Raw genomic sequence first — 23,507 nt, 5'->3', positions numbered from 1 at the left:
AGAGTGGTGAAGTTTTGCTTCTGAAGTTTAGCGCATAAAATGATGAGTAAAATTCCCCCACTGAATCATCGTTTCTCTAGCATGTAGTATCTGTATAACAAGTTGGCCAGAATTTCAACACTGCATATGGCTTTTTCACACATGAGCACATTTTTTATTGCATATTTGTTTGAAAGGGGATATCAATTTCAGAAAACAAAGTACACCTCTGGTTTGAAAAATGGCTGTGTGAAGTACAAAGAGCTCCAATTTTACTTTCTTCCATAAAAAACATTATGCAAACTTCAATACGAAAAGCGTGAAAATATACAGAGCTTAACACTGCAAAGTTCAGTATGTGTTCAACAGAGTGTGGACTTTGCTAAGGCAGCATTGTTCTCTACAGGCTAGTGGTGATAAATACAAATATTCACGTGATCCTTCAAATTTCAGGCACGCTGCTGTCATTGTTGAGTTTTTCCACTAGGAAATTGCAGAGCCTTGAAGCATTATCCAGTGAGCTCCTATTCTTTCAACTGGTCTCTCCTTCAGGGAGAGGGAAATCAAACTGATAAGAGAGAATGTCCTGGTTCAGGTGAATCACTCAGTCTTTGGCAACCAGGAAACTTGCCTCAGATCAGCATCCAAGAGATAAGGCATCAGGATCACTTTTGTAAAACCACTTTTGCATTTCTTCTATATCAGAGAGTGACCAGTAAGTGGTTGCAGATAGCAAGTGGAGAAATCTCACTGCTTAGAAAAAGTCTTTCATGATACAACACATGGTTGCAGCTTGTGCTCCTCCTCTCTTTGCTTCTCTTTCCATATACCAGCTCAGAGAGGGGCTGCATCAAAGGGGTCCCCATGGACAGAGAGGTCATGGTGATGCCTGGCTCCTCCATGCCTTAAACCCCACTATCAGATGACTGATTTTGGCCTTTGCTCTATGTACTATGAATAGGGGATTCAGGCAACACACTGGCACGGAGGCCTAAATATACCCGCTTCTTATAACAAATATCTTTTGAGATCTTGGTATAGACAAATGCAGTGATTCTGGCAGATTTGCAGAGATGGTGCACCGAGAAGTGGTGCTGGGCTCAGAACTTGTGTAATTCCTGAGTGCTGATGTCTTTCATACACAGTGCCTCCTCTGCAGTTGGTTGGAAATCAAAGCCACAGCCATTTCCCTGTTGTTGCAAACTATTGCAGATTTTTGTCTCTTGCTGCAGAATTACAGTTTGATGTAGAGTGTTGGGAGAGTCCTGAAATGATGGGGAAATGTGGAGGAGTTTTGTAGCCAGCCCTTGTCTAAATGTTACAGTAGATAGGGCCTGTGAGGAGGTCTCCTCCAGCACTCTGCTCCTGAGCTGAGAGATGTGCACAATGACAGTACCTCCAGCTCCCCATCCTGGGCATCTTCCACAAATATCACCACAAAATCCTCAATCTCCTTAGATTTGTGGCACTGTCCTTCTCCCTGCAGGTGGCAGGGACTTCTCTCGATCAGAGGTCCTCTGGAATGACCCAGGAAGCAGCACCAGAGAGCCTTTACTCCTCCACAACCAGTGTTACATGGGGAGTGCTGGCCACATGTGTGTGGGTTGTGCCTCAGGCTGTAGTACAAGAATACAATGCAATCACTGAGGAGTTTGAGGATGTCATGTTAGGAGGAAGTTAAAATATCTGAGCTTTGGTAGCAGTCACACTCTTACAGCAATCCAGGGCTACTCGGTGTATTCATACCTCTAGTTTTGATGCTGTTTACTATCATTAAACCTGTGCTTTTGTTGGAATTCTCTGTTCCAGGTGTTCTCTTCCCTGAATAACTGCAAGCAGAAGCATAGTTCGTTGGTGCAATGGCTTCTAACAGCTGCTTTGGTCAGCATAGATATGTCAGAGCACACACATGGCAGCAGGCAAACCAACAGGCAAACCAATAACAACAGCTGGGACAACCTTCCAACCCAAATCAAAATCCAAAGAAAACCAATTTTTCTCTCCACAAATTGAGATCTGCACCCCACTTTAATGTTTAATTCCCCAGTTATTGTGAGAATACTCCACAGCAGGGAGTTGGAACTAATGATCCTCAAGGTCTTTTCCAACCTAAGCCATTCCATGGTTCTATTTAAATAATTGCATTGCTTGTGTTTCCTTTTAAAAAAGAAAATTATATATATACATATATATATATATTATAATGATCTTTCTTTTGCTGCTATTGTTCAGATTGGGGTTATATTGAATAAGAGGTACTTGGTATTTTAACAGGAACAAGGGGATCAGCATAAGAAGCATGCAGTAGATAAACAGAGATAAGTCATGTGAGGATAGTCACTACTTACACTCTTCTGTTGTTTAAAGTTGATATTAACAGCATTTGCTTGGTGTATCAGTGATAGTTTTATTTGGGACATTAACATGGCACAAACATGTTACTGTGTCAGAGCTGCCTGTAAGGTTTGTTTCTGAAAGGCTGCATTTTTACAACCATTCTGTGACCCTACACATAGAGCAGAAGATAAGCACAGTGTTTTCATGTAAAGAACATGGGTACCTTGTGTTAGAACCACAGCAGCACAACTTTGGGAAGTACTTTGTGCAGATTTCATCCATGAAGAAACATCAGTTGGGTGAAGGAGCTGAAAACCACAAAGCAGTGAAGGAAGAAGTGACTCTCATTCCTCCTGCTTTGGTCTCCAGCTGATGGTCTCCCTGACATTACGAAGCGGTGTGAGGACCCTGCGCTGCTCACACCGTCATCCATTTCAGAAGCAGAAGTGCAATTTGGATGTTTTATACCAGGGAGGGATTAAAGTTATGTTCTGTCAAATATTTCGGACGGAATAATTCTCTTCATTTTCCTTCCTCTGCAGTTTCCTCCCACTGTAGGAGCAATGTGCCAGCTGGGCAACCACATGTGTTGTGCCTGAACAGCCACTGTTCAACCCGAGAGGGAACTTTAGGGCCAAATTCCCATTATCACATCTTCTTCCACAGCAATAAAGCCAAGAACGCTAACAGAGAGAGGCTGCTGGCATTTTCAGCACCTTCCTATTGGTCCTGGCTTGGTTTTGCCATCATACTGGGTGATATTCCAGGAGCTGATTTACATCAGTGTTGCTCTAGCTGAGTAACATACATCATCTATGGAAGGAAGAGAAAATCCTGAGCAATAAAAAAAGTTCTCAATTCTGTGAGCACACTTTCTCCTTCTGGATGAAAGCAAGCAAAGCTGAACGTGGGGCATCATTATAACATTTCAGAACCTTTGGGTCCCACATAGAAAGTTCAACATCTTTTTTTTTTTCTTTCATTTTTCTCGTATGTGTCATATCTGCTCAGTTTTCCTCTGTTTATCCTTTATTACTAAGGAAATGAGAACATTTGCATGAAAATAAGGGCTCAGATTCTTGTAAGGATGCCTATTGCTGCCCATATTTTCATCCTCTGAAGGGATCAGAGCCTTCTGTGGTGGGAGCCATAATTGCTTCCAACCCAATGAGCTGTGAGGAATAGGAAGCAGGAACTTTTAAACGAAGGCCCTGTTTTCATACAAATATTCATACTAATAAAGTATGTGAAATATGTGAAGTTATGTTTTGCAGAACCACTACTGAAAGCAAAGAAGCTTTGTAGAATAAAGTCAAGTCAGAATTTTTCTAGCAGCAATAAAGGGAAAGGGAGTTTGTATGTTTTCCATAACAGACCCCAAATGTCTCTAAATGAGGCTGTTAAAATGTAAATACGGAATCTATCTCAATATTGTTGTCATCAGCATCATCAGCACCGCTCTATGTGAAAAGATCCCAACCAGAATTACAACATCATTTTTTTGGTATCTTAAAAGAATACAGGAACACATTGTCTCTCTCAACCAAAGATTCAGCAGTCTAGTGTGTTCCTTCAGAACCACAGAATCACAGAATCTAGAGGTTGGAAAAGACCACTGGCATCACCTATTCCATCTGTCAGCCCATCTCCACCATGCCCATTAACCATGTCCCTTGGTGCCAAATCTGCACATTTCTTGAGCACCTCCTGAAACAGTGATTCCCCCACCTCCTTGGTCAGCCTGTGCCACTGCCTCACCACTCTTTCTAAGAAGAAACTTTCCTAATATCCAACTGGAACCTCCTCTGGCAACTTAGGTCCTTACCTTACATTACCTTCCAATCCACCTCCAAGCCATTGCTTTGGTCTACCTCCTCTTAATTTTTCCAAATTTGGGAATCACAGAATGGTTTGTTTTGTAAGAGACCTTTAAACCCACCCATTCTCAGCCCCCTGCCATGAGCAGGGCTGACTCCCACCAGCTCAGCTGCCCAGGGCCCCATCCAGCCTGGCCTTGAGTGCCTTCAGGGATGGGGCACCCACAGCTTCTCCAGGCAGCTGTGCCAGCACCTCACTGCCCTTATGGTAAAGAATTTCTGCCTAACATCTAACCTGAATCTACTATCCTTTCATTTAAAGCCATTACCCCTTGTCCTCTTGCTAACTGCACATGTAAGATGTCGGTCTCCCTCGTGTTTATACGCTCCCTTTAAGGACTGGTAGGCCACAATGAGGTCTGCTTGAAGCCTTTTCTTTTCGCAGCTGAGAAAGCCCAGCTCCCTCAGCCTTTCTGCATGGGGGATGTGCTCCAGCTTCTGAAATAACCAGATAACCAAACAAAACCTACTGAAAAAAAAAAAAAATAGAGATGGACATCAGAATTGGGAATCATACAGAATTAGTAGGAAATGTCTACGTGCAACAACAATGCTTTAATACTTCGGGCTCGGCTTCACCATAGCCGACAGCTCAGACACCTGGAGGCACCCCCTTGCTTGCAGTTTTCACACATCAATACCACCACGTGTCCGCCTCTCTCCTTTCCCATCTTCAGCAGCCGATGCTTCGCATCCGTATCATAAACATGCACAGCCTGCCATGGGGGAGCACTTCCTTTGTTACCGCTACGGAGCCACCCCGCTCCGGGCCGGCGGCGCTGCGCATCCCGGCTTGCGGCGGACACCGGGGCCCGGGATGCGCAGCGCCGCCGGCCCGGAGCGCCGCGACCGGGGTTGGGCTCCGCCGCTCCGCCCGCTCGGCTCCCGGTAGCGGCCGCGCTCCGCCGCCATCCCGGCACGGGACAGCGCCGCCCGTCCCCGCTCCGCCGTCGCCGTCGCCACAGAAACTTTTGTCCCTGCGTCCAATCAGGGAGCGGGGGGGGGAGCGGAGCCCGGTGAGGAGCGGAGCCGCGGAGCGGAGCGGAGCCCGGCGCTGGATGGAGGAGGCGGAGAAATGCGGGAGGAAGAGGAGGGGGGGGTCCTGCTCGGAGCGGCGTGAGCTGAAGCGGTGGCAAAAGGAGTAGGAAAAAAATCACTGCTTTTCATCATCATCATTATTATTATTATTATTATTATTATTATCACCATTATCATCATTTCCTCTTCATTCCCTAAAAAAAAAAAAAAAAAAAAAGAGGGGGGGGTTCTGCTCAACATCCGCATGCAAACTTACTTGCACGCCTGGCAGCCGACTCAGCCCGAAGGGTCCCCCAAAGGCTCTCCTGCACCCGAGGAGTCCTGCGTGCGACAGCCGGCATCACCCCGGCACAGCGCCCGAGAGCCGCCTCCTTCCCTCGCAGCCCTCCTGGGACCGAGCTCGCTCTCCTCTGGTCCAGCGGCCGAGCCCATCTCCCATCTCCTACATCTTTTCGCTTTTTTTTTTTTTTCCTTTTCTTTTTCTTTTTTTTCCCCCTCTCCATCTGCTGCGAGTGAATCAATGGATGAAAAACCTTAAAAGGGCATCGCCAAATTCAATGGGACGGAATATGAAGAAGTGAAATGCTTACGGAGCATTACAATTTTTTTTTTAATTATTATTATGATTTTTTTTTCCATAACAAAAATCTGTACTAAACCCGCGGATCGGATGTAATTAAGCTTAGAAAATAGCAGGTAAGAACTTTCTTTCCTTCCAGCACCTCCATGCCCGGAGCGGGGACAGCAGCGCGCCCAGCCCTGGAATAAAGGGGAGCGAGGAGAGCAGTTTGCCCTTCAGTGCTCCCTCCCTCCTGCGCTGCTCGGGAGGCACAGCCCGGACGGACACAGCCCGCCACAGCCTGCAGGAGGGAGCAGGAGGGAGGGCTTTTTTTTTTTTTTTTTTCTGTTGTTGTTGTGGTTTTTTTTTTTTTCCTTCTTCTTTCCATTTTTCCCCTTCACCTGCGCTATCCAGGATGAACGCGGGCGCAGCGCGGGGCCGAGCGGAGATTTGCTAAGGATGGGATTTTAATTCTTTCTCTCCGGCCGAAGCTCTCTCCGCCGCCGCAGCCGCCGGGATATCCTGCCTCGCTCCGCCGCTGCGCAGCGCGGAGCCCTCCACCCGCCCCGCTCCCCACCGCGCAGAGCCCCCCCCGCCCAGCCCCCGGCCGGCCCCCGCCCCCCCGCCCGGAGCGGCACCACCACAACAAAAAAACCCCGCCGGGGGCCGCCTGCCTGCGCCGGGGCTGTGCCGGCGCCCCATGAGCGCCGGGCGAACAGGTGCCGAGTGACCCGGGCGGCCCCGGCCCGGCTCGGCCCGGCCCGGCTCGGCTCGGGGGTGCCGCGTGCGCGCGGTGCCGGGGGGACGATGGAGAGCGGCGACCGGGACATGTACCGGCAGTTCCAGGACTGGTGCCTCCGGACTTACGGGGACTCGGGCAAAACCAAGACGGTGACCCGTAAAAAATACGAGCGGATCGTCCAGCTGCTGAACGGCTCCGAGTCGAGCTCCACGGATAACGCCAAATTCAAATTCTGGGTCAAATCTAAAGGCTTCCAGCTCGGCGACTCGGACGAGGTCAGTGGTGGTGCTGGAGGAGGGAAGCAAGTGCTGTACGTGCCAGTCAAAACCACGGTTAGTAGAGAATCGTCTTCTTGTTCTATGTCGGCCGCCGCAGCCCGCTCCGGGAGCGGGGGGAGCCGCAGCCACAGTTGGCTCCTTCCTCCCTCTCCCCCGAGTCATCATCACCATGTCGCGCCCGCCTGTCACATCCCCACCGCCGCGCTCTTTGTGGGCCCGAGCGAGCGATCACGCGCGGAACACACCCGCCGGTCCCCGCCGCCGCTCTCGTCGCCGCCGTCGCCCTCCGTCCCCCCCGGCCGCTGCGGAGCGGAGCGGCGGTGGTTCGGGGAGGGCCATTGTCCCGTCGCCCGCCCGGCCATTGTGCCCGGCCTCGGGCACCACCGATGCGCGGGGCAGGCGCCGTGCACGGCTCGGCCGGGGCTTTCCCCGGGATGTCTGTAGCGGCGGGGGGGAGGGAAGGGAAGAGGAGGGGGGGTCGTCGTGTTTTTTTTTTTTTTTTTTTTTAATTTATTGTTAGACCGCAGCCCTCGGAACGGCGAGCAGCGGGAGCGTGCGCCTGGCTGCTTACGGTGCTAGGAGCGGCGGCGGGGAGAGGATGCTCAACAAAGGGAGATGGGGTTCCGCATGACCAAATGGTGTCTCTCGGTGCTCTGGTCGGGATTGCGCGATGCTCGCAGCCACACAGCCTGCGCTCGGCCGCTGCCAGCCCCCGGCGGGATGCGGGGCCGCAGAGCGGGGCGCGGGGCTGACAGCGGGAGAGCTATTATGTTGGCTGGTGGCAGCAGCTACAGATTTTCCTATGTAAGAAGATGGGAACGGTTGGCTACAAGTAGGTTTTGCCTATTGAACTCTCTTAACGTCTCGTTATTCTGACTTCTTACGTTCCGGGTCACGCAAGCTAAGCTTCTTTTGTCTATGTGCGGGGCGGAGGGCGGAGGGGGGGGGCGGCTGCGAAAGGAAACCCGGCAATTAAAAATATCCCTGCCCGGGCACCGGCGTAGCCGAGCACCGTTCGTTCGCCGGTTCGGTGGGAACCCGGCGGCGGTGGGCGGCGCGGCCAACGGGGCTCCGTGGAAGCGTTTTGGGTCTGGCCGTGACGTAGCTGCCGGGGAGGGAAGGAGCCCGGGCATCCCTTGGCAGCATCGCCCGCTGGCTGCGGGGAGGCCGAGGTGGGAGATTCGTCGTCGGGAGTTCATAAATACGAAGATTGAAAGAAAACGGGAAGCACCGGAGGGAGTCTGATCCCTCTCGGTGGCTTCTGTGCGCTGCCGCGTTCTAGGCGTGCCTATGGAGCCGGGCGCTGGGCCATCCCCTTTGGTCTGCCGGGGGATTGGCTGCTAACCTCACCCCCCAGCAGGTGCCACAGACAAAATGTAATTTGCAATGAAATTTGACAACAAGCAGAACGAAAAGTTGTCCACAACCAAAGTCTCAATTTAGGTTGCTATTTTTTAATCTCTTCTGCTTAACAGTAATAACGATTTTGGAGAGTCAGCAAGCAAGATCTTTTATTCCTAAGACCATTCTTTACCACGGAGAGTTAAAGATATAAGCAGTCATATTTTTTAGAGTAAAATTGCACTGACTGCTCTACTAAACAAAAAGGCTATCCTACATTCTACAACACAGAGATAAAAATGAAGGGCTTACCTGGGCTTCTGACACACAAGATTCAGCGATGATCAGCTTGTATATTTTCTCTCACTTTTGCCTGTCCATGGGAGCTTGGAGGTCCCACCTCGCATCCCTTCTTCTATTTTATTTTCAAGTCAAATTCTCATTTTTTTTTCTTCCTTCAGCTATCTTAGTAAGACATTGAGCACCTTGCTGGGCTTACCTTTGTTCATTTGGAGGATCACACCCTCAACACTGAATATTGGTGCATATCCCTATAAATGCATATATGTGTACTGATGTTTGTATGGAAATAACTACCTCAGAATCACAGAATCTTCTGAGTTGGAAGGGGCCCTGAAAGGTCATGTAGCCCAACTCCCCTGCAATGAACAGGAACACATACAGTTTGATTGGTTGCTCAGTGTTTCAGCCTGACTTTGGCTGTCCTCAGGAATGGGGTATCCACAACCTCTCTGGGCAACCTATTCCAGTGCCTCATTATCCTTATTGTAAAAAGCTTCTTCTTTATATCCAATCTAAATCTCTCCTGTTTTAGTTTGAAACCACTTCCCCCTTGTCCTATCACCACAGCTCTTGCTAAAGACTCTGTCCCCTTCCTTCTTATTGCCTCCCTTTAGATACTGAAAGGCTGCTCTCAGGTCTCCCCGGAGCCTTCTCTTCTCCAGGCTGAACAGCCCCAGCCTGTCCTCGTAGGGGAGGTTTTCCATTCCTTGGATTATTTGTGTGGCCCTCCTCTGGATGAGCTCCAACAGATCCTCCTGTACTGCAGACTCCATATCTGAATGCAGTATTCCAGAAGAGGCCTTAGCAGCACAGAGTAGACGGGCAGGATCATCTCCCTCACCCTGCTGGCCATGCTTCCTTTTATAGACATTGATCAGATACCCTCTCGGTCTTCTTTTCTCAAAGCTGACCAGACCCACGTCACTCAGCCTTTCCTTTTTGATGTGGCCCAGGATACAGTTAGCTTTCTGGGCTGTGAGGGCACACTGCTGGGTCATGTCCAGCTTCCCACCTACCAGTACTCCAAGTCCTTTTTGGCAGGGCTGTGCTCCATCCTTACATCCCCCAGCTTGTACGGATACTGGGGGTTGCTACAACCCAGGTGCAAGACTTCACACTTGGATTTGTTGAGCCTGATGATATTCACTTGGGCCCACATCTCAAGCTTGTCTCTGGATGGCATCCCATCCCATAGGCATGCTGAACACACTGCACGGTTGGCATCATCTCCAAACTTGTTGAGGGTGCACTCGATCCCACTGTCAATATAACTGATGAAGATATTAAAGAGTATGGGACCCAGTACTGAGAGACATTTGTCCCCAGTCCCCATTTGGACATGGAGCCATTGACCACCACTCTATGGGTATGATCTCACAACCAGTTCCTCATTCATCAAACAGTCCACATATCATATCCATATCTTTCCAATTCAGAGAGAAAGATGTTAAAGAGGACTGTGTCAAAGGCCTTTCTGAAGTCCAGATAGATGACATCAGTGGCTTTTTCTTTCTCCATTGATGCAGTTACACCATCATAAAAAGCAACAAGGTTGGTCAGACAGTGCCTGCCCTTGGTGAAGCCATGCTGGTTATCCCGTATCACCTCCCTCTCTTCTATGTGCCTTAGCAGAGCTTCTAGGAGGATCTGGTCCATGATCTTCCATAGCACTGAGGTGAGGCTGACAGGTCGGTAGTTCCCAGGCTCATCCTTTCTACACTTCTTAAAAATGAAATTGACATTGCTTTTTTTCCAGGCACCAGGGACTCCATCTGGCTGCCATGACTTTTCAAATATATTTGCAATAGTTAAGTAACCAAGCAGGCATCATAATAAAAGCAAGGAAGGAAAGTTAGCATGACATATCTGTTAGGAATTTCAGAATATTTGCATGTTAATTAAACAAGGACATACAAACCCTTATAGAAAAGAACTTGCATTTAGAAAAAAATCCTCCTTTCTTCTGCTATCCAGGACTAATCCATTGTCCAACATAAGAGACCGCACTCAGCACTCTTATAGAACAGACAGCTCTGAGAAATAAATGTCCTCCTAAAACCATGGAACCAGCGTTAGTGTCCACCCACACAAGGCAGAGGAGGTGTTTATGCAGACCTGTGGTGTAGCAGCTCTTTGTGTGAGGTATGGGCAGTTCAGGGGCAGTGTGTGCCTGGTGCTGGGTGTGCCCAGAGCAGGGCTGCAGCCCCTGTCCCACTGGTACATCTTCCATTGGTGTGCACATGGTGGGAATTTCACGCAGCCAGAAATGACATGTACAGGAGGAAATACGGAATTTTCACTGGACAGTAATTGTTGGTAAGCCTTTAAAGCCCATTCGCTCTTTCCTTTGACTCTTATGAATTATTTAAGAGTTTATCAATTTACGATAATTTAGAGACATCCCTATTGTTATTTTTTTCATACCTATTTTATTGTGTACAGTTGAGTTTGTTCAGAGAGAGCCGCAAACAGAAACAGATCTCCTAACTGTGACTCCCTCCCTCTTCTGTGCATCACTTCATCTCACCATAGGTAAAAGCAATTTCAATTTAATATTAATCACTACTGGCAGCACGAGCATTCCCTCTGCAATAACAGGATGGATGAAATTATGAGTTGGACTCTAAAGTCACAAGATGGTCAAAAACAAGAAAATAATACTGAAATACTTTGCTAGGAATTATTCTCTCCTTGAAGCTTTAAGATTTGCTGCTCAGCTTTGCTGTCAGCCAGAGAGATTTGCTCCTGATGGTGCTGTAATCCACTGCTGCTGGTAATTAGACATCATTACTGCTGCGTTAAAGGGAAAGAGAGAAGGAGAGAGGACAGGCTGGGGCTAATTAACTACTTGATTCTAATGAAAGAAAGAGAGACTGATAGCAACTGGGAGGTTGCACCGGAACAGGCTGGATGTACAACACAGGCTTAATTGAAGCAAGGGTATCTTGTAGCCTCACAGTAGCTGGGGCTTGGTGTACTTGCATATTCAGAGGACATGAGCAGGCTAGGATTTATTCTGCTGTTTCCTCCTCTGGTTGGGAAGGAGCTCAAAATCACAGGCCTGCCTTAAATACCAAGTTTAAGCACGCCAGCAAAGAGAATGGATGACTGATTACGTGTTGGCTTCATCTATTTTCACATTTGGACTCCTCAAAAGCAACAGGAACAAATCAATTTTTGAATGTTCACATCCCTCTGTGGCCTAGGAGATGCACTGTTGGTCACCAAGCAACAACAGCCCCTGCAAAACAGCCATTTTAGGTCTAGAGTGGGACAGCACACAGAGCAGCATTTGTATCTGCAACTTGGCGAACATCTTGCTTTGCTACTTTTCTGATTGCTGCTATTATCATCCTGTATTTTCTTTCATTAGGCCCAGGTTGTGCTTTATGAGAACAGTGAGATGATGCCTGGCCCAGGCACACTGCACACACGTGCTGAGCCAACAAATATGCCAAATGCCTGACAGCTATTGCTATCAGATTTTAATGGGTGGTTCTCCCAACCATAAGGATGTGTGGAATTAATACTACTAGTGTAGCATCTTACCAAACTGTATACATGATTTTTTTGGTTGATTTTTTTTGCGTGTTTTCTGCGTAGGTCTCTACCTAGAATTATACATTGATCTGCAACTGGGAAAAAAAAAAAAAAAAGTAACTTCTCTGTCTCTTGTTTTGCATCTTCCATAGACATAAATATGACTCCTAAGGTTGGTCAGTATTGATGCACAGATAAGTTACAAAATAATGGCCCAACCAGGTTCTAAGCAGAACTTACCTTCAAAATAGAATGGCCTGAAATGATTGAGATACGATTCTGACACAGAACGCAGTGTATTAGCAAACTAGTAGAATATAACCTCAAATGCCAGGTTCAGATTGTTTTTATGTCATTTTTACATTGGAATAACAGGCTTTAACAAAATCCCATGCTTAATGTACAAATTTTGCTGTGTCTTCTTTTATTATTTTCTAGTAATAGGCCATATAGAATGGCCTTTCATTCAGAAACCACATTTTGTTCAGCGGGACCTGGCACCTCTTGGGCTGCCATGAGCAGAACAGTGAGGCCCAACACACACAGGGCTGTGCTACTGAATCTGATTACAGGATTTAGGACTTACAAATTATAGGCCACTCAGGTCTGTGGAACAGGGTGTATCCCAGCCCACCTCATGCTCTGTTAGCGATGAGGGACAGTGATAGGCACATGAGTTTACGGTTCATTTGATTTTACATAAATTAGTTTTCTTATGAACAATATTGTATCAGAAACAGATCACAGTATAAAATAGCTATATGTCAAAATATGGTGCTTTAAATTATCTTCTGTTTTAAAATGTGCTTAGTATTTGGGGGAATTTTATAGCAATCTGAAAATACATAGATTTGCTTTGCTGCATTTCTCTCTGGTATTTTAGCCATCAGTATCAAAAAGAAAGAAAAGGGCTCGTCAAACATACATTGGTAGCTCTGCAGTCTACTTAACTGCTAACACATAACGGACTTAGTGCCACAGAAAGGTGACGCTGAGAGTGAGTTGTGATTTATCCCAAGGTACGTTTCCACGGTAGTTTACAGTCCTATTAAATGCACTTTCTGGGCTCAGCAGCTGTATTCAAGCCCTGCCGCATCCGTCTCATTTTCCTGACAGCCACACTTTCCCTGTTCAGATCTCCAGAGCTCCTCAGTTACCCATGCCTTCCATCCTGCCATTCTCAGGCCTCCCTACGGGCTCTGTGAGGAGAGAGGCTGGTGAATCAGACGGGTAGTGCTGGAAAATGGTCCTAGCAGATGGAACAAAACCGGTTTAGACTTGGCAACTCTTGTTGTAAGCTTTCAGCTCAGTGTTCCCGAATTAAGAGAATAACTCTGTCCTGAAAGTGAAAAACGTTAGAGGCCATATGTAAGATGCTGTCTCCACATGTGTGTGACAGAGAGGCAATGGAAGAGGAGGATTTGAGATTTTGTAGTAACAACGTTGAGCTAGAATTTTCCAAAGAAATATAAGCCAAAGAGAGTCAATTTTTAAAGGAGGAATCTCTTAAAGTGCTCCTTCTGTAATACTAGTAAATACTAGGTAGCAAGTATTGTTTCTGTAGCTACACAGCTATGAGATCAGTAAGAAATGTAAGAAGGCATTCGCTAGTAAGTCACATCTAGGATGAGCAGATATGCACCAGTACAACCAACTGGTAATTTGTCTAATTTTTAAATGGTGATAGTTTGAAAACAAACTATCTAATTTCTGGGGCGTTCACCACTGTTCTTGTTCAATGCTCTAGACAGGAAGGAGATGCAGTTCACGTAGAGAGAGCATTTCCATGAGCAGGGAAGAAGGCCCATGCTGGATAGTGCCTGAGTTAATGATTCAAATTTGATTTTACACTACAGAAATAAATAAAAATTTGCTGTAGTCAAACCCTAAGTTTTGATCTGCTGTTCAAAGGAGGCAACTATCAGCTCTTGGTTTTGGTCTGAACGAAGCTATTTGGATCCTGGTATTTCCCAGCACACATGACACAGCTCTTGAGAGCTTGCTGGTAACAAAGGAACAAAGCAAGCAGGGCAAATGTTGAACAGAGATATAAATGAGCTTGGTGTGGAGAAAGATCATGAGACAGCATGCCAGGAAATGTGGATCCCATTAGATTCTGCAACTTTCCATGTACCACAGAGCACCACAGGAATCATTTATTCTTTGTTGTGTAGGTGACATTGATCAACAAGGTTCCAGAATGAACTTCACAGAACATAAAAGATGCTTTGATCTTGAATATGTCATTTTAGATCTGTCAGAGGCCTCCTTGGCTTTAAAAAACTCAAGGGATGATACTAGCTGGTGCATGGAAGTTGCTGCCCTACAGCAGCAATGAATGGGATTCCTGAAACTTTCTTAAATTACCTTTTTGTTCTGCTTAAGCAGATGAACCTCACAGCCTCACATTTCCAGTAGCAAGGTATTTTTAATGTCTTATGAACATAAAATACCTAGGTAGACAAGAAAGACTTGCTACAAGTTATAGCATTGGACATTTTTCTGGATGCAATGGACTTCCTCAGAGATTATCACTTTAAGCAGTGATAGTTTAGGCAGTTGTCCAGGTTTCTAACTGCTTATTCAATAACTGCAAGCCTCAAAGCCTGACAGTTACTATGTGCATGTGCAGGGATTAAAGCTAGTTGCTGACACTGAATGGTAGGATCTGGACCACTTACTTGCAGTTGTGGATACTCCTCAATTGAAAAGGTTATTGGTAGTGAACTTTTTACATAATAAATCTAATCTATGGAAGCCTTGACCTCAAATAAAGATTTTTTTTTTTTTTTTCCAGAAATATGTATTCTGTAACAGCTTGGAAGGACAGTTTTTACTAAACAATCCACTGGAGCTCAAGACAAAAATCATTCAGCTTTTTTGACTTGAGAAGTAATTAGGTTCCACTAGGAAATGAGAGGTTATATGTCTTTATATTGCCAGTAAGGTCTGCGTGTCTGAAATTTCTGTAAATTTTGTTACTCCTACATTTTTAATACAATGACAGATGGATACTTTAATATTTTGACTGTACTTAAAAAAAAAAAAAAAAGCAACGAGGCCACTTGTACTTAAATAACATATAGCTCTAGCTCACCATACAAGTTTTAAATGAATAAGTGTTGGAATTGTTCTCATTGTTGCCTATGGACTTACACATGGACTACTAGCAATATGCCAAGTGGATTTTGTAGAGAACTTCTGTTTATGGCTGATCCAGAGCTGATGTAGCTGCCATTAAATCATGACCTATCTGTAGGATAAAGCAGAACTGTATTGATACATGAGAAATCAGACTTTTGAATGATGAGTAACCTGAGCTAACAGAAGATGAATAATTATACAACTATTTGGTACATCAAGAGAAGAACAGCTGAAGTATGGCCAGAGGTTTCAGCAGACAGGGAAGACAATCAAACAGGATAAAAAGGTTTCACAAAACTTAATTTTTCTGTGCATATTTTCTCTGTTATGGGTAATGACGAAGTACGTTTTCTGGGCTTACATTTTTCAGATGATGAAACCGAAGAATTACCATAAACAGAGGAATATAGAAAAAGGTGATGGTGAACTGAGATATTAAATTGCAGTAAATCACCAGGACTAATACGAATCATAGAACACTGAAGAACTCAAGAATGAAGTAACCAAAATATTATTAAAATATATTACTTGCCACTAGATGCAGTGATGATAGTGGAGGATAGTCAAAATGTATTGGAAAGAGAAAAAGAGGTGGTGGAAATAACAGACCACTGAACCAATTTTCAACACTAGAAAAACAATCAATAAGAAAATCATTAATACTAGAGCTGTTATGTGTCAATATGAACTGTACCTGGTTGATGCAACTAGTTTAGATTTTGTAAGGTTAATTACATTCCTCTTACCTGTCATATTGAGAGGTAATTTTCAGGTGAAAATTTGGTTCTGTCTTCCTTCTGAAATGAAAACAGTTTGATACTGGCTTTACTAAAGTTAGGTCGAAAATTTGTGACGACAATTTAAAGCCGTTGAAAAGCTGGAAAACCACAGAAAGTAACAGAGCTATACAAATGTAGTTCGATGTGTACACATGCACATACATATATACTAAGAGTGCAGATAAAACCCAGACAAATAAAGAGGTTTCAACACCAAATGGAGATACAAATTAATTAGACTAAGAAAGTTAAGGAAGAGTCAGGAAAGAGAATAGAAATACCGTAACAAAGGACAAAAGAAGAAATTATGGCAGGCAGTTCCCTCCAGACCACTGCCAGGTAATTTACATCTCATGCCACTGTGGTATTGCTTTTTGAAAGCAATGGAAGATTTCACGCTTTTCAATCACATTTAAAATGTACAGATTTATCATAACATCTCAAGGGAAATATTTAGGAATAATTTTGAACAAATCAATGTATGCATATCATAAATAAGTATACTATTAGGAAAAATATAGAGAATCATATGGAAAACTTCTTCTCATTAATTAAATGATATGCCCTTGCCTTTAATAACACACTTAGTGAATCTACCTCAACACTAAAAGGCCAAGACATATGAAAGTTCCAGAGAAGGTAGCTAAGATAATTAAACAAAAGGGGTACTTCCAAATGAAACACATTTGAATTGGCCATACCACAGATGAGCTCTAAGAGAAAATGCACAGTAGAAAACAGATCTGTAAAATGGTAGAGAAAAGTTGAGAGAAATGCTGCAGTGTAAATACTGATGAACAGCAGAAAGAAAATTCAGCAGATGCCCTTTTTAATCCTATTCCATCCTCTGAGACTCATGTGACAAATATGTTAATAGGTAAATTCAAAGTTAGGCCATCATTTCATAACCTTAGTGTTCGGGATGGAAAGTCTGCATTGCATCCCTAGGAGAAACTTTAACTGATGCGGCAAAAGCCTCTTCCAAGGACTTTACAAGAGAGTGATAGTTCTGTGGCTCTTGTAAGGATTCTTTATATCAGTTCAGCTATTCTGGCTGGAGCAGAACAGGACAAGGTGACGTTCCAGCCCTTCCTCCTCTGTTTCCTTGGGAGTGCTGACATGCTGATGGCACTCCACCTGTGTTACCTGGGGGCAGGCAGCAGCTCTCCGTGTGTTTTCCCATAGAGCAATCCAGTCTATTTAGTCAACATGAGGAAAGACTCATAGAATGCGGTGGAAACCCAGCATCTTCCCATGTCCTTCTCCTTTGTGCTGAAATTTTGTATTGCTGGCAGTCTCAAACATCATGCTCTGGCTTCACATTCCATAAATGGATTAGTAAGCTTTTGGTATGTTTTCTTATGTTGGTTGAGGCTAACAGAGGAAAATAATTTGGTCATCAGTGCACAATGCAGTGGGATGTGTTGTATTTTGTTTAAGGATTTATTTGTTTACTTGTTAATTGCTGAGCTCTGAAACATCTTTTACAGAATCCCTTGGAGACTGAGACTAGATGGTTTGTTGGTCAGCTTGACAGTGGCAGTTTCTGTGGCTTGCTGATGTAGGGCTATTAGTAGTCTGGAAAAGGAAGGAGACTGACAAATGTCTGAGCTCCAGTACAGACCTATGTGGATCAGTGTACGAGATTACAGTGATTTATACAGAAAGTTTTCAATTAACCATCTCCATTTTCCAATTTACTTGTGATGAAAAGAAGCATGCTGGTTTCACCTTCACATTTTTGTCCACTTGTGCAAGCATTTTTTGCTGGCTCTTTTTACAACTATTACCAAACTCTTACTAAGGCAGAAAGGAAAAAACAAGAACACACAGGGTTATTAAAGAATTACTTATAAGTATGAGAGAAAAATCATTCATTCAAAGAAATGTAATTTCTGGATGACTTTGCTTTTGACCAGTCTGACCAGCACAAATGGCATATATCTATTTAGAGGAGTCGTCCCACTGCACTTCTCAATAAATGACCTTGGAAAGAAATAAAGAATGTAGCCTATTCTCTTTTCCCTTAATCTACAAGTATTCCCTTTTAAATTTTTTAATGACATCTTTCAATATCATTTATTCTGAGAATTCAGTGAAGCTCCACAGCCATGGTTGCCATAATACTAAAGAATTTAGTTCAGAGTGAGCAAACAGCTCAGCCCTATTTTAATGAATACGTTATTCCAATGCAAGGCATCCATCTAAAGCCTGTAGTTCAGACAGACTCCATTCCAGTTTACTCCTTTTAGTCTGAATCTGGGACTATTCTGCAAGGAGACAGAATAGTTCTGCAGGGATGCATCTGCAAAGAACAGGATTTCTCAAAAAAAAATGTATATTGTAAACTCATTGGACAATAGCATCACTTTTTAAAAAAATCTACACAAATCCTCCACTTAGTTTTACCAGTGTAAAAGGCCTTGTTACTATTGTTTTGGAGTTACTGAGAGATAAGTTTGGCATATGGTAAGCTTTTGGTGAGTTACATTTCTACTGAAGCACATAATAAGTCAATGGAAATTAAGCTAGCTCTAGAAACTAAATAAAGCTGTTTCAAATGAAACTACTCCCTTCCTTTTCAGTTGTCCTTCTAGATAACAAGTTGTAATATTATTTTATTCAAATCAGTTCAGTTTTGGTGAGATACATGGGATACTGAGGAAGCTGTAGAGGTGAAACTATTCTTAAAAGGATATTCCTATTGCATCCTACATTTTCAATTCAAACCAAAAGGGCTGTTTTCAAAACCTGAGCTAAAAAAAGAAAGAAAAAAGCATTTTTAAATAGGAGAAAGCAGGTCAGATTTCTTTAATAATAACACTGTCTTCTCTGCTATTTACATTTGAACATTAATAAGTTCACAGGTTATCGCCTGAATTTTATTTTTTTTAATTTGTTCCTTAATCAATGTTGTCAGAAAAATTTTCAGATATACAAACTTCAAACATTTTTACAGATTTGCATTATTGTGTTTGCTGCTATTTGAAAGCAGGCAGAGGAACAATGCTTGGTATGAAATGTTCTGTGAAAATACTCAAAATGAAACAGTAACTGGCCTGGTAGTAAACTAACAGATCTACAAAAGAGATGAAAAATTGTAGCTTTAGATTGTTAGGAAGAATTAAACTGTTTAAATCTGAGAGCTCCAGTACCAGTTCTGTCATTCTAGCTACAGTGTCCCTGTTCAATGCAGGGGAGTTGGACTAGACGGCCCTCAGAGGTCCCTTCCAACTCTAAGGATTCTATGGTTCTATGATTCTAAATGGTACTGGATAAAATCCCCTTGAGGGACAGGACAAGCAGGAAGCCTGTGGGTTTTTTTGGCACAAAGATGACGCCCCTGCTTTAAAGACACTGTGCAGTTCTTCAGCGATAGCCACTCAGAAAGCACCCACTCGAAGCACTCAGTGCTCTGCGCAGTCCACATCACTTGGCTGGGGCAATGGCTGGGATCTCAGTACAGTACCTTTGAACAAAGTTCTTCCATTTGTAAAGAATAATTTACCTGTAACTGCTAGCCCTCTTTGCCATAAGATACTACAATGCTATAGAACAGTGCTTAACAAATATATAAATATGTTTATGAAACACATAAAATCCCACACAAAGGCTAAATTCCATCAAGGCCAACACCAGTTGTAAAACACTCCTGGAAGCAAACAGCCTCCACTCCTTGGTAAAGTATAAGCTTCTGCAATGCCAGAGCACTGTATGAACAGCTCCCTGCTGCAGAAATCAGCTTGACCTCTGTCCTTTAAACTCCCCATATCCAGTACATAAAAGGCATATATCTCATCCTCTCCTCTTTCCTACTAAACACGCACAACGCATACGCTTATCCTCACTCACAATGTTGAAGTAGTTTGTTTGCTTAGTTTTAAATATTCTCCCATTTCTACAGATTTTTCATTAAAACATGCACTATGGGGAGAATTCAGATCTCTTTCCCTTTTCCATGTTCTTTGAACTATATTTACATTAGAGAAGCTCTACTTCTAATAATACTGAAAGAAAAGCCAGACAAGAGAACAAATGGGGTAAAGTGTTAAAGCAAATAGAGGATAAACAAACTTTCACTTAATAGCTCCCTGTGAGCTCATACTAAGGAAAGTAAGTCAGCTTTGGGAGGGGTGGAGGCTGGGGAAAGTCAGCTCAGCCTGGAAATGCATACTACAAACTTCAAAACAACAATAATAAAGCTAATGAAATAAACCAAGCAAAATAAGGACGGTGCTTCCTGTTGGTTTGGTAATAAGACAACTATTGATTTTCAAAATGAGTATTTATGCAGCTAAGCATACCTGTCGGCCACCAATAAACACAGAATGACTGTAAGATATTAATCATCTAACAATTCAAACTACCTGGAAAATGTGAGGAAGATAAAGCATGATTACTTTTTTATTGTATTTTTCACTGAAATTTCATTTCAGAGGTATTTTGAACAAGTTCTACGTATCTTCCCCAGTATTTATTTCAAATCAGAGCTTATTAGTCAACATTTTGTTTAATGAGTATCACAGCATGATATAGCAGAAAGAAGCTATGCAGAATATTGCTAGACACCAAAAGCTTGTCTTTATACATATATGCAAATCCTGAATATAGGTGCTGGCCATACCTCACAATCTGAATGTGAATATGTTCCCTGCTGTACAACAGCCCCAAAATCTATTTGATGGCTGCAGGACTACACATTTTCTCCGATCCTCATCACTTGCCTTTGCTGTTGCAGATTATTATTTACTAATAGACAGAGATTAGCTTTTTTCCTTATGTTGCCTTTATTTCCAGACCTCGAGGCCTGCAGCTTCTCATTTTGAATTCCAACCCAACGACAGGTGCCAAGCTTCAAATGTATATTATCTATGGGCAGTAGGCTCAGCACATTTGTGTCACATCAGCTGAACTGAGTAGCTCACTGTGCTGGCTGCATTTTAATATTTTTAATCTTTCTTTGGAAGGCAAGCTATTTTGGTGAGCAACCAAATGCAGTCGAAACTGCACACAAGAGGAGATCTACAAATGGGTTTCTAAATGTAGACTTCTGTAAAATTAAAAAACCACCACCAACAACAAAAACAGCCAACAAAAACACAACAAAAACCAAACCTCAAAAACATGTAACTGGAGAACTTATTAGGCCCAATCCGCCCACAGCCATCTGGAGCAATAAGTTATCTATCTTATTTATCTAAACAAAACTTTGGACATGACATGAGCAGAAATGCAGTGAATGAGTTGAGCTGAAATAATTTGTACTGTAATCTTCTCAAATGTGCAAGGCCAAGAGAGCTGATTTTAAGAATTAGTAAATGACATTACCATAATAATGTGAAATAGACCATTTTAGTGGCAAAAACTGTTCCCGCTGAAGTCAATATCAAAATCCCACTGACTGCAGTAGTAGTGGGATCGGTCTGCTAAGTAGCAAACCATGCTTTTAAAAAATCAATACTTCAATTTTACAAGGTAATGTGGATAGCAGTACAGTTGCCTATTCAGAGACACTGTTGCCTCTGGATTTTATCTCTCTGATAATCCGGAGGTGCAGCTCCTCTCATGTGAATCACGGTGAGAAAAGCCGTTCTGAGGCACATCACTGACCCTGGACAGGAGATGCCACTCTCTGTGGCCTTTGGTGGCAGAAACGTCCCATCACAGCCCTTCTTACACATCCGCAATGCACAGAGGCGCCTTGAGATGGACCGGCTTTTCATCTCAAACCAAACCATGAAAAATACTGGCAGCATTTGAATATTTTTTGGCACATCACGTATGGCTGTGAGCTACACGCCACACATCGCAAAACAAAAGACACGCACAGGTTTTAACGGAGACAGACTAGGGAGAAGCCCCGCAGAAAACATCGATGCTCAAAATGGAGGCTCCGGAGCCTCAGGGCAGGCCGTGCCCTGTCATCTTCTGTCTAGTGGTGGCAGAGAGGAGGAGAAACCACGCGCTCCCACCGCGGCCGAGGTGCTGGGGGAAATTCAGGGGAAAGCCTTGAGATTTGGCGCCGGCCAAACGAGGCGCAGCAGGGCTGACTCTGACTCCATCGGACATAATGAGTGCACCGGTTCAGCAACCGGCAGACATTTCCCCCACCCCTCCCCCTGCAGCCATATGGTACAGTAAACAACCACCATTGAGCCCTTTTTTTTTTTTTTTTTTTTTAATTGTTGTAGGGTTTTTTTTTTTTATTACTATTTTTTAAATGATTTTTTCCTCTTCCCCCGTGCGGATGCGCATAGCCGCGGGCGCAGCCGGGCTCCCCGTCAGGCACGGAGGGTCCGGGCGAGGCGGCTTCCCGCTCCACGCTCCACCGGCCGATGGCTGCGCGGCTCCTCCGCCGCCCCGTGACTGGATGCGAGGTCCGGGCTGGCATTGAGGGCACGGGGAGGGGGAGAGGGAGAGGGTGCGGCCGCGCCGCCACCGCCTCCCCCCGCCGGTTCCTATAGTAACAGCGCAATACCTCCGGGACACGCACACACACACACGCGCACACCCGCCCCTCACGCCCACTCGCGGCAAGGGGGGAGCGGGCACGGCCGTTCCCCCCCCCCCCGCCGTTCCCATGGCGACGGGCTGCGGCAGCACCTGTGCGGCCGCCGCAGAGCGGCTCCCGGCCGGCCGCTCCCCCCGCCGGGTCCGCAGCGGGGCCTCCCGCCTTGGCTGGGCGCTGCGCCTCTGGCGGTCGTCGTGCACGGGCGGGAGCGGAGTGACTGAAATTGGAAGGCGAGGGGAAACATTAGTGTGAATATATATTCTCGGAGAGCGGCCCTGCCTGCGCAGGAGGTTATCCCTCCTAGTGCACCCATAGTAACGGGATGTTGGTGGGGATGTGCTGCAACAGCACGCTCTCTGATTCATCAGGGTGCCCACAGCAGGCTTCGGCTGTATTCGTGTGGTGCGTGGGCATCACAGGCAGCCAGAGCCAGCAGTTTGGCCTCAGGAAACCCTTGTTTCTGGAAATAAGCCCCATGTTTCCCAGGCAAATTCTCCACACTGTGACATGCAGCCCCATGTCAGTAGGTGCGGGGCTGCCCAGCATGCAGTTACCAAAGCTTGCTGATGTGCCACGGTTGGTGTGAGTTGAGGTACAGGGAGTGACAAGACATTGTGCTGCTGCTTTTGCCAGAACCCACTGCTCAGGACTGCTCCTGCCCTGTGTGTTCATAGCTAAATTCTAAACATAGCGTTTAGAATTACAGAATATCCTGAGTTGGAAGGGACCCACAAACATCATCGAGTTCGACTCATGGCTCTACGCAGTATCACCCAAATCCGAACCCTATGTCTGTGAACATTGTCCTTCAACTCTGACAGCTCAGGGCCATGCCCACTGCCCTGGGCAGCCTACTCCATGCCCACCGCCCTCTGTCCCTAACCCCCAGTTGCCCCTCCCGTGGCACAGCTCCATGCTGCTCTCTCAGATTCTGTCGCTGTCACAGAGAGCAGAGCTCAGCACTGTACCTGCACTCCCTGTGAGAAGCTGCAGCCGCCATGAGGCCTCTCTTCAGCTTCTTTGCTTTGTGCTCAGCAAACCCAGGGACCTCATACATCCTCCGTTCTAGACTCTTCACG

The 23,507-nt window shown here is 45.0% G+C and overlaps 1 protein-coding gene across 4 annotated transcripts in view; it reads left to right on the top strand.

Moving 5' to 3' along the window:
- Positions 1–5,310: 5,310 nt before the first annotated feature.
- Positions 5,311–23,507, top strand: part of NOL4 (nucleolar protein 4) — a 186,021-nt gene continuing 167,824 nt past the window's right edge. Inside the window, exon 1 of one of the 4 annotated variants that reach the window (XM_090137541.1) lies at positions 5,311–5,334. Coding sequence is in view for 3 of the 4 variants with exons in the window: in XM_090137538.1 (XP_089993664.1) it covers positions 6,598–6,864 (267 nt within the window). In the remaining variant the exon portion in view is untranslated. Of the gene's footprint in view, positions 5,335–6,501; positions 6,865–23,507 lie in introns of those variants that run through there. The other 3 variants (XM_090137539.1, XM_090137538.1, XM_090137540.1) reach the window with 3 other exon arrangements.

This window comes from Phasianus colchicus, chromosome 3 (assembly GCF_987193195.1).
Source record: "Phasianus colchicus chromosome 3, bPhaCol1.hap1.1, whole genome shotgun sequence".
In the NCBI taxonomy this organism is placed as follows: Eukaryota; Metazoa; Chordata; class Aves; order Galliformes; family Phasianidae; genus Phasianus; species Phasianus colchicus.
This window is presented reverse-complemented; position numbering and strand designations above follow the sequence as displayed.